General features: G+C 41.7%; 1 protein-coding gene across 1 annotated transcript in view; it reads left to right on the forward strand.

Annotated features, from left to right (window-relative positions):
- HID1 (HID1 domain containing) overlaps positions 1-11,668 on the forward strand; it is a 1,473,500-nt gene that overhangs the window by 1,387,866 nt on the left and 73,966 nt on the right. The window contains exon 18 of the mRNA XM_044090525.1: positions 10,190-10,348. Coding sequence (XP_043946460.1) covers positions 10,190-10,348 — 159 coding nt within the window. The remainder of the gene's footprint in view (positions 1-10,189; positions 10,349-11,668) is intronic.

Below are 11,668 nucleotides of genomic sequence, written 5' to 3' on the forward strand. Positions count from 1 at the left end.
GTTATCCTCCTGTTCCTCTAGGAGTTTATCTGATGATGACGTGGAGTGGGTGGTGAAGAGACTGCTTTGAACACCGGCGCTGTCAAAAATTTTATCAGATCCAGCCCCAAAGGAATCGGAGCTATCCAAGTCACCGTCCCCATCCTCGATTCCTCCTCTGTCCCGTCTTATGGTTTTGGAGTCATAGATCTTGAGTCCGATAGTAGTGGAGTCATCAGATCCGAGACCCCCCCTTAGGTTTCTCGGTTCCGACATCTGCTCCGACTTCCTCGGTTCCATCGGATTTCGAGGAGTCTGGGAGCCGGCGTTCACCCATCGGGTCCAGGGAGTGGAGTCGGCACGAACAGTTGTCTTTGTCTGATCCAACTGTACCCCTTGGTGAGGTTGAGTTCGGCTTCTACATCGGCTTCGGAGCTGCCCACTCTGCCTCAGGGTCTGTCCTCTGTCTCTTCAGGGATTTTGAGCTAATGGAGAGAGTGCTGTCACCCCAGAGAGCTCCACTCTCTGGCATAGGGTCTCTTCCCTCCCAGGCACTTGTGTTGGTCTCAACATCACCTCTCCCCCCCAAGCGTAGAGCCCCAGAAAGCCCCTGTGGCTGGAAGCCCACCAACCCTTCAGAGAACGAGTCAGTATACCTGGAGGCTTTTGGGTCTCGTCCTTCCACCTCCTGGGTGTCTCCTCCCTACAACCAGCTAATGAACGTGATATCTCGTAAGGCTTGGACTTCTCCAGATACAGTGGAGCCTGTTCCACGGAGGCCCAATAAATTCATTACAGCTCCTACCAAAATGAATTTTTGACCAAAGGTGTCCCTGTAGATGCGATGGTGGTGGTGGTGGCCACCAAAAAGGAGTTGTCAGAGACCTTCTCATCTGTCCATCCTCAAATAAAGAGTCAAGGACTATGGACAGGTATGGAAAGTGTGCTTTTTCTTCAGCAGCTTTTACGCTGCAGTCGCTGAATTACTTGACCCATTTTGCAAGACTTCAAAGCGATCTCCTAAAAGAGCTGGGAGATGCTCTTCAGGGTACTGTAGCTTCGGGGATTGCAGGTAAAGTTTCCTCTCAGCTCTCTACCCTCAACTCAGTGGTTAACTCCTCCATGTGACTGATTTCATATGCAGCTGATGGTGTGAGCAGGGCAGCAGGTACAGGAATTTCCTTAAGGAGACATTCCTGGATGCGTTTATGCAATTTTGCTGAACCTTTAAAGTCTTCCTTCACCAATCCCCCCCCCCCCCTTTTGATGGCTCATCCCTTTTCTGGATAAATGTGAAAGAAACTTTGACCAGGTATGAACAGGAAGGGAAAACCTTGTCTGCCATAGGAGTCTGTTTTTCCATCTCCACTAGACCTTATCCCAAAGGTCAGAAAGGTGGAAAGATGTGGTTCCACAAATCCCAAAACATTTTTTCCAGCACACGTGGTGAAACTTCCCCCAGGGGCAGATAGAAGATGCCGAACTCGTGGCAGAGGGGGTCCGCAGAATCAGGGCGACAGAGATATGTTCTCTGGCCAGCCCTTCCAGTGCTCCTGAAGGGAGGCCTACCTGTCCATCTCTGGAGGCAGTCAGGGGACGCTTGTCACTGTACCCAAACGCCTGGCTAGAAATCACTCAAGACAAATGGGAGCAGACAATCATACCCAGAGTTTATTACATACCCTTTTCCACCCCCCCCCCCCCTGTAAATCAGTCCATCCCAGATATTCCACCCGGTCAGAGGGACTATGCTACATTAGCGATACACAAGTTGCTAGAAAAAAAGAGTCATCCAAAAGGTCCCCACAGACCAGATTGGATCTGGAACTTAATCAAGGTTCTTTTTAGTTCCAAAAAAGATAGGGGACTGGAGACCCGTATTGGATCTCAGCAGATTGAACAGGTCTGTAAAAAAATCAAAGTTCTGGATGGTGACACTGCAGTCTAGATTCCTTTTCTCGAGAAAGACAATTGGATGTGTACTACCATGTAAAAATGGCGATCCAGGAGACACACTTTTGGCTAGGAGTCAGTCATTACCAATTTCAAGCCCTGCTATTTGGTTTCACTACAGCCCCCAGAGTGTTCGCCAAATGCATGGCAGTGGTTATGGCTCACTTGAGACATCTAGGATTCCATGTGTTTCCATATCTAAATGACTGGCTCCTGACCGCCACCACCAAGCATCTACTATTAAAGCGAGGGATGAAACCATGCTTCTTTGTTCCAAGCAAAGCATTACAATAAATTTCAAAAAGTCTACCTTGTCGCCTTCGCAGCATATTACTTTCTTAGGCGCAGAGTTAGATTCAAAAGAAATGGTGGCAAAACTTACCCCCAAGAGGATTCAGTCCCTACACCTTCAAATCAGGAGCTTGATAGCAAGAAGAAAAGTTCAGGCCAGTTCTGCGTTACAGGTTCTGGTTACCATGGCAGCGGCAGTTCTTCTTGTACTTCTAACAAGTCTCCACATGAGGGTCCTCCAATGGTTACTCTTTGCCCAACGGTCCATGCAAGAGCTACCACTGTCACATCAGACAATTGTCACATATTCATGCAAGAAGGATGATCTTTGGTGGCTTCAAATGAACCAGTTATTCTTCAACCGCCTGTTTGTATTCCCGTAACAGACTGCTGTACTGACCACGGATGCTTCCCAGATTGGGTGGGCGAACATTATCTGGGAAAGATTGTTCAAGGCTTATGGCAAGAACACGAGAGCCACTTGCATATCAATGTCCTAGAGATGAGAGTGGTACTATATGCGTTGCAAGCATTCCAGGACTCTCTCCTGATAGGAACTATTGCAGATGTCCTTCGTGTTTCACTGTTGCAGTCATTTCATTTGGGTTATCTGCCTGCAGGAAGCCCTCAGCCGGGCTGAATATCAAAGTCTTGGATTCCTGCATCGGATGCTCTCTTCTTCCATGACGTCAGGTCGTCCGGGGTGTAAAACATGCAGCCGACGCCATTACATCAGTCTTTCTTGCCGTGCAGTGCCTGAAGTAGAAGCAGTTCGCACGTGCCGGTCGGCTGACTCCTGAAATTTTCATTTTTGAGTTTCAGAACTGAAGTATTCAAAAAAGCTAAGTACTCTGTTGGGGATCCCTTTTCTTGCTCTTAACCGATGTCAGTAAAAGTTAACAATTGTATTACCTGTGGAAAGCAAATACCTCATAAAGATTTTCATTCGTACTGTATTCCTTGCTTAGGCCCAGACCACGACACCCCTCGCTGTCGGTTTTGTGCCTTATTCACCCCCATAGACTATTCGTCATCTGTTTCTTTTTGCAGCAAATTATTTTGGTACTCTGTTTAACTATCCAGAAATGGCTTTGGTAAGCCATCCAACAACCGACATTCCGAAAAAACGTAAAGATAAAGACAGAGACAGACTGCATAGGTCCAAAGCTGCCGACAATACTTCCGTTAAGCTAGTCACCAATTCACCGGTACTCAATGAGGAGCCTTCGCAGCCCCTAATACCCGCTACTTCAGATTCGCAGGCCTCTACTGAGACCCATTCGGAGTCCAGTATGCCACAAGATGCTTCTTCGACTATGGAACCTGCGGATGTCTCTACCTTGGACGGGTCCGGAGCCGTTGTGCAGGCACCGGCATCTGAGGGTGTATTCAGGCCTGCCTACTTGCATTTCAAACTGACGCCATCTTCTTGTTCTTCAAGGCCTAAAACTTGACTCACGCCTAGAAAACCGATGTCCAAACTGACGCCGGACCACATGGTCAGGCCCATATGCCTAAAAAACAAATAAGAATGGCTGAAGACCTTATTACTTTAATTAGGGAAAGCCAGCCTTCTCCCTCTAAGAGACCTAGAACTGATTTTCCTTCTGATTCTTCTGATCAGGATTCTGAAATTTCTGTTTCTTCTGATTTCCAGGATTTGTCCTTATCTACCTATGAGGATTCTGATGTAGAGGATTCCATTCCCTCTGCTTCCCCTCCAGAAGATTTTTCTTTTGGTGAAACCTTGCACACTCTTAGGGAGCATTTCCGTTGGGAAAGCCAGGATTACTCTGACTCCAAAAAGAGGCTTAGGGAATTCTTACTCCTTCCTCAACACAGGCCTTTAGCTATCCCTCCTGTCCTGGACATTGTAGATGATGCCTTGTTGGAATCTAGCCTGGCCCCAGACACTTTATTTCCAGCTCCCAGGAAGCCTGACAGGTATTACAAAGTACCTGACTCTTACAACTTTCTCCTCAAGAATCCTACTGTGGACCCAGAGACCATTTCCCAAGGACCTATAGGCATTAAGGCTGCTACTGCCAAAAACCCTACCCCCTCTGATAGAGATTCGAGGGCCTTGGACAGATGGGGTAAGAAGGTATACACTTCTGCTACTTTGGCCATTATGGCCTTAAACTGCCAGTTTCATATGTTAAAGTATCAGCAGCATATTATGGGACAACTTAAACAGAAAATGATGTTTATTCCTGACTGTGCTGAAAATAAAGAATTACAGGATTTAATGCATTCTGCTGAACAAGTTGGTAAACATATTTTGCAATGTGGTTTTTACTCTTTAGAAGCATCTTGCAGGGCTGCTGTCACTGGGCCTATACTTAGAAGGCATGCTTGTCTTAAGGAGCAAAATTTGCCAGATCATGTAAATGCTAAATTACTGGATGCTCCCTTAAACCATCCATCAATTCATTTTTGTGAAAGAAAAAAAAAAATTTAATCAGGGGTTACCCTTTTGGGGTAATAAGTGAAGCAGTAGATAAAATGAAAACTGTGAGGAAAAAAAAGGACAATAAAGGATGTTGAAAGAAATAGTGAAAGAGTAGATTATAATCTGAGTTGTACATTGGAAAATTCAGTAGATATGTACAGTATTAAGCAGATCATCACAAATAATTGGACATTTTTGAAAAATTTCCAAGAGTTAGGTGCTTTTTTATGTGAGAGTCCTACTTTTGTCGCAAAAAGAGGGAAGTCTTAAGGATTTTTTTGAAGCCAAAAAATGTAATACTCCTTACTTAATATACCTCACCTCATCAGAAAAGGTTTCTCATCCAGAAAAAAAGAGATCATTGTTCCCCTCTACTCATCACTCATTAGACCCATTATAGAGTATAACGCCCCTTTTGGTATGTACCTCACAAGACATTTACAACAACTGGAAAGGTCACAGAAATACCTCACAAAGAGGATTACTGGCCTCAAAGCGATGCCCTATGCAGACCGTCTCAGAAAACTCCAGCTTTACTCTGTCGCATATCGCCTACTCAGAGGCGATCTCTGCCTAACATACAAAGCTATGTCAAACCCAGAGCTGTTGGACATGCTCCACTTAAAGAAATCCCAATCCCTCCGAGCTACACATTCTAGGGACCTAAACCTTGTCACCACAATAAACAGAAAATGCTGGAGGGATGGATTCCTGTCCCACAGACTTCCCATACTCTGGAACAGACTATCTATCTATGTCAAACAGAGCTCCTCATTAGCACTCTTCAAGAAAAATCTTGATGATTGGATGGGAAATAGGAAATTCACCCCAGGGATCACTTCTGTGGCTCTGCTCGACAGGGGCACAGGAAAATAATTTTCTTGGGTGGCGAAAGCCAGGGTACATTTTTGGCTAGGCTTATATAGGCCCTAGGGCCAATAGCCTAGTACCTGCCTATGAACCTGTAATGGGATGTGAAGAGTGCAATTATTGTAAGTTTTTGGTACTGCGGAACAAAATAATAGTAAAGTTTCGGGACTTTACTATTACTATCAAGGGGAATTACAATTGCAAGTCTCAATTCATTGTGTATCTAGTATTATGCAATTCGTGCGATGGATTTTACATAGGAAGAACTATACGTAGCTTCCATCGCAGAATTTATGAGCACCTGAGGGCAGTTGAAAAACTAGATGTAACTAATGCCCTAGCAAGACATGTTAACTGTCATAACAGAGTTAAAGTGGGTTTTAGTTTTACTGTTATTGACCAAGTCATAAATGCAGACAAGAGATGGGATGCAGAAGTGGATTTAAACTGGAAAGAATATGCTTGGCAAGTGAGGCTAAACACAGGTGCAGATCCAGGTATAAATGATATTGAAAACTTTAAAGCAGTGTTATGTAAGAAAGGGTTAAAACACTGCTAATGTTTTGGGTCATGTGACTTGGGCAAACTATAAATGTGAATTTTGTATGTGTGACATCCAGGTCTAAAGAAGTTCTTTGTGAACGAAAGCGCTTACCATTTTTTGTTTTGTTTTGTTTGAATAAATATTGAGTGTTTTATTGTCATTCAAACTGTGTATTGGATTTATTGCATTTACAATTGGAACTGTGGAGATATACTTCACATTAATATACAGCTAAGCTCTTAACAAATTGCATAGGGCCATTTCTCTGTGGTGTGACATGTGGCAGAACAATCCTGCTTTTTGTGTGATGGAGGATACAATTTGATCTCCACAGGCTATTGCACAACAACAGATAATCCCTCTAGGCTGCTGCTCAAAGGTACAGCTTTTACTTAGGGACAGTTCTCAGTGGTGTGACATGCAGCAGAGCTCCTGCTGTTTGAGTGGCAGAGGACACAATCTGATATCCAAGGGCTATTGCACAATAACAGATATTCCTGGTAGCCTGCTTCTCCCAGGTACAGCTTTTGCAGAGGACCATTTCTGGGTGTTGTGACTTGTGGCACAGCTCCTGCTGTTTGAGTGAGAGAGAGCACAGTTTGATGCCAACAGGCTGTTGCACAATAAGAAACCTTGTCCCTGTTGTCTGAGGATAGTTTCTTCCATCCAGTCTTGTCTGTTAAAGTCCCAGTAAAATGGATAAATATATACTAGCATATCTTTTTTTAGCAGTAGCGTGCCATATTATTTTCTTCATTTGCAGGTGTGCAGTCAGTAATGGCTAGGGGATGAAGTGACAGGCATAGGGGGATAAGCATGCTTATGTAGTCAGTGTACAGCATCAAAGCGTGTATCTTCTTCTGCACATCAAGCTCAGAGCATGAAAAAAAAATTGAAAGTAGGTGCTGGTTTTTACTGATGGAGAGGGTAAACCCAACCTCAGGACCCTTCATGGAGAAAGGGACATTGTTTTTGTGAATCGACTAATACATAAGAATGTATTTGTTATTTACTGAGGTTTGATGGCCACAAGGTACCTAGTTTGTTCTGGTCCATTCTAAGTAAGTTTTGGGTTTCTGTAGTGGGATGAGTCTGATAGTCTGGGTGAGTACTGGATGTGCTATGAATGAGGTAACTTGTGAGATAAGTGTCTTATTTAAATTGAAGTGGCATAGTATGGCAGAGTGAAGCTTTACCAGAATAGTTGAGATACTTTGTTATTTTGCTTCTGTGTGGTGGGCTGTAAACAGATGGGAGGCTTGAGTAATCTGTGTGAGAACTGAAGATCCTGTTGTTGACACATACACGTGCAGCATGCTGAGATAACTTCTGCTGTTGTAGATCATGTGTATGTCTTTCTGTTTGCAATGTCAGTAGAAATTTGTGGGGGGGGGGGGTTGGGGGGGGGGTTATAGGTCTTGAGCATCCCTTTCTGATTTTAATTGATATTATGTATACTGCATGATGCCTTCTTTCTCTCCCTCTCTCTTTCTGTTTTTTGGCTCCCTATGTCAAAAGACAGTGTATTGCTTCCCCATGATTGACCGGAGAATGATGTATTTTCTTTTAAGGAAAATTGTTATGCTTTCATATGCTAAGATTGTTGGTGTCATCTGCCAGTACAAATGGGCTTCCTGTACTCCTGGTCAGGAATATTACTGGAAAGAAGCAGCAGGTTTGAAAAGTAAAGTTTAGAATGTTAGTACTAAACACCAGTACATAAAAATATTGGAAACGTCACATAAACAATTATTGTGAAGTATTAGTAATACAGATGGGTCTGGGTAAACTTCTGAGTCTCACTACTCATACTAGCTGCAGCCTCCTAGTTTCAGATTCTTCTGTTAATCCAGTTTCCAGCTGTTGTAAGATGTAGTACTTTTGGACTTACTGTCAGTTGATATTATGTCCATAGCATGTTTATACGAAGTTTCTAATATACTTGTTTAGTAAGTAGTACTATGAAAAGTATGTAATAGGTGCATGTACCGCACTTAACCAAATATTCATATTACTTCAGTTGTAAAATTTGAATATGAAAGTAACATATGGCTTTCCTTACTGCCTTAAGGAAATGTGGCAGCTAGCAGTTGTCTTTGTCTTTTCAGTACCACTTGGAGCACTTTTTACTGGACTGTTATGCTTACAGTTGCATAGAAGTAATGCAGCTTCATAGATTCATAGATATTCCAAGTGCAATGAGTCTTGTGACCATTCATGCTTTGACAGCATCCTCCATTAGGCTCCACCTCCTTTCTCCAGGAGGGCCATACCAGTCAATCTCAGAGTAAGGTTCTGGATACCTATCTAGTCGTTGAATTTATGTTTAAATAAAGATAATGAAAAGTACTGCTTGACATGCAGGAGAAGTTAATCCCTGTGGGTTTTGAGGTGCTAGGTTGTAAACCTATCCTTCCTCCATGTTTTATTTATCTTTTGATGAAGATTTAGGTTCCTGGTTTTAGTATTGGTGGAGATATCGCACTTGTGGAGAAATTAATTTTACATTTGTTTACTGGGAATGTCCGACTGGACACAGGTCCATTTTCAGCGGAAGCCCAGGGTGAAAGTCTCCAGATAAAAAAATACATCAAAATACATAAAATAAATAAAAGTACTTAAAATACATAAATAGGAGCTCCATGACAGTTGGATCTCTGATGTCAAGGTAAGCGAGACAGGGATCTTCCCTCAAAAGTCTGTAAAGTGTTGAATTAATGGATAAAGCTTCCAACCTCTCTTGGTAGCTCAGGGACTTTAGGCCTGTGAACTTTTTGTTTAGGAATCATTGAGGTCTTTCTAATTGTTTGATATGATTAGTGAGATACATTCCAAATGGGGTTGCACTCTGTAACTGGCCTGAGCAATTTTGAATTTATGGGAGCAGTTACAGGAGTGAAATTCCTTTGACAATGAGCTGGGCTAAATAAAAGGATTTCCTGATGACCGGAGGTATCAACCCAAGTACCTTAGGTCCCTGACTGCATTCTTGTTTTGTAATGGCGCATTGCCTGTAAAGTATGATGACGGGAGGGGTTGTTTGCCAAAAGTGATGATACTATAGTTTTTAGCATTTAGTTTGAGCCCATTTTTGGAAAACCAGTAGTTTACTAGGGAGAGTTCATTCTGGAGAATTTGAGTGTCATAGTATGACTTTAAAACAACTCCGAGTTTACAGTTGTTTGCAGACTTTGTCAGCTAGAGGTCTTGGCTGTCTGCTTGGGAATTTGAGAAGTAAATTAAAAAAGGAGAGGTCTTGGCAAAATGGCCCGAGGAACACTGCTGACCAATTTTATACTTTCTGATAAAGCACCTGCAACTCGCACTGTGTTGATTCTGCCTTTAAGCCAGTTTGCTGTTCATCTTAGTACATATAGGTTGATTTTTAAAGCTTTTAGGATTTTGTGTAATGCCAGTATGTGGAAAGAACGTAGCTATGTCAAGATATGCTGTGTGAAATGCATGAACAACCATCTGCATTGTGATAAACTTCTTCAAAAGGATTACCTTTGAGCAACAGCTTACTCGGATTATTTGTTATTGTGCAGTAGCCTGTGAACATCAAATTATATTTTCTGTAACACAAAACAGTCTCTGTAACCCTTTTGAAGAAGTTTGCCACATTAAATAGACAGGATCTGCCCTTCACAAAGCCATACTGTTGGGTATCAAGTCTAACAAGGTTTTTTATCACAGTTTATCAGGTCAGTTATAATACATTCAAAGGTTTTGCAGATGAGACTTGTAAGACTGATAGGTCTGTAATTACCTGCTGTGGTTGTAAAGCCACCCTTATGGAGGAGCATCAGCAGTGCTTTGTACCACTCAACGGGGACACTTTTTTGGTTAATGCCGCAATTTGCCAGATAGTATTACTTAACCTCTAATGTTGTTTGTTACAGGTTTGTAAAAGCCCATCCTGTAATGCAAGTAAATGTTAAGCATAATACTGTCCTGTAGTTTTAATTTTTTTATACAGTTGTTCTTTGAAGTATTTTTTTATTTGGATGCAGGATAAAAAGTACTTTGTGTTATGATGCATGATGGTAACAGTCTTGTTAAATGGCACACCAGGTGAGTAATGTTCTGTCTGTTTACAGGGGCCTAACTGATGAGTCTGAAATTCTAAAGTTTTTGCAGCATGGAACCTTGGTGGGTTTGCTTCCAGTGCCTCATCCAATTCTTATCCGAAAATACCAAGCCAACTCTGGTACTGCGATGTGGTTTCGTACATATATGTGGGGCGTTGTGTATTTGAGGTATTGACAGTTTGCTTTTACTAGTACAAGAATGAGTACCCTGACATCTTCTGTCAGTTTGTTAGGTCTTATGGCTCTTGGTGTCAACTGATAGCAGAATTTTTCAGAATCATTTGCTAGATGCAGTACTGGTTTATGTTTTCTTTTTTTTTTTTTTTGCAAAATATGACTTAAAACAATGTGTTTTAGTACTTCAGTTCTATTGTTTGAAGGACACAAACAGAATCAAACTTAAAAAAATTGTATTATTTATTGGTGATGAAGCTTAACTACCCCCCCCCCCCCCGTACTAGGGAGTGCATCCCCCTACTAATTCATTCTAATAGTGAGGTCACAAAATATAATTTTAGGTAAAAACTGAAAGAAAACAATTTTAGGCAACAAGTGCTGTTCAGTCCTCCATACCTCAATCAAATAATGGGCTCATCTGTCTAATTTAATGGAGTGCCCCCTAACAGTAACACTTATTGAAGGTTATTCATTGGACTTTTTTTTCCACTAATGATAGGTCAGTTGAGCATTTAATGAAGTGCATTACATAATTTATTTTACCATATTAGTGTCTGGCTCTGAGAGATTGGATGATTAGATATTACACCACTTTGTACTCTTCGTTTGAAAGAAAGAGGCAGGGTGGTATGTCCTGGTCTCTACAACAATGTAAGACACTGTGAAGATGAGAGAGAGGGGGCAGTAGGCAGGATGTCGAGTTGTTGACAGAGAAGTGTTTTTTACATTACATGTGGAAGAACTGTGCTATGGAGATTGCTGTGTGTAATTCCCTGCCACATGAGATGGTTTTTCTGCAGAACTATAAAGGAATTCAAGCATGTGAGCCCACTGTTGTAGGTGATTATGGAAAAGTAGGCAAGGTAAATAACAACCAAGATGTTCAGTGTGATAGAAAAATTACTTCATGACTCAGACAAGGGATAAATTCATGTTAACTCTAATGTCACTGAAAATGCATATTTTTACCACTAGATATGTACAAAAGTCCTGTGCATGTATATTTGTGTGTGTGTGTGTATATATATATATATATATATATATGTATATGCTCAAGTGTTAAAAGTATTAATTGACAAACCTTATTATCTCAAGTACAATACTGAAAACGTGAAGAGAGGCACATCTAGAAATTTTTATTGATCAGAGAGGGCGAGTAGGTGTCTTGAATTGTTTGTTATATTTTACATCACTGCTTATATTCATCTTTATCACTGTGACAAAAAGTTAGTTTTGGAAGATACAGGTTGATCTACTTTATACAAAAGTATAACTCCCCAATGTCATGAGGTAAGATACCAAAATGTTATT

The sequence above is a fragment of the Protopterus annectens genome, chromosome 12.part0 (assembly GCF_019279795.1).
Source record: "Protopterus annectens isolate FY-2018-M chromosome 12.part0, PAN1.0, whole genome shotgun sequence".
Classification (NCBI taxonomy): Eukaryota; Metazoa; Chordata; order Ceratodontiformes; family Protopteridae; genus Protopterus; species Protopterus annectens.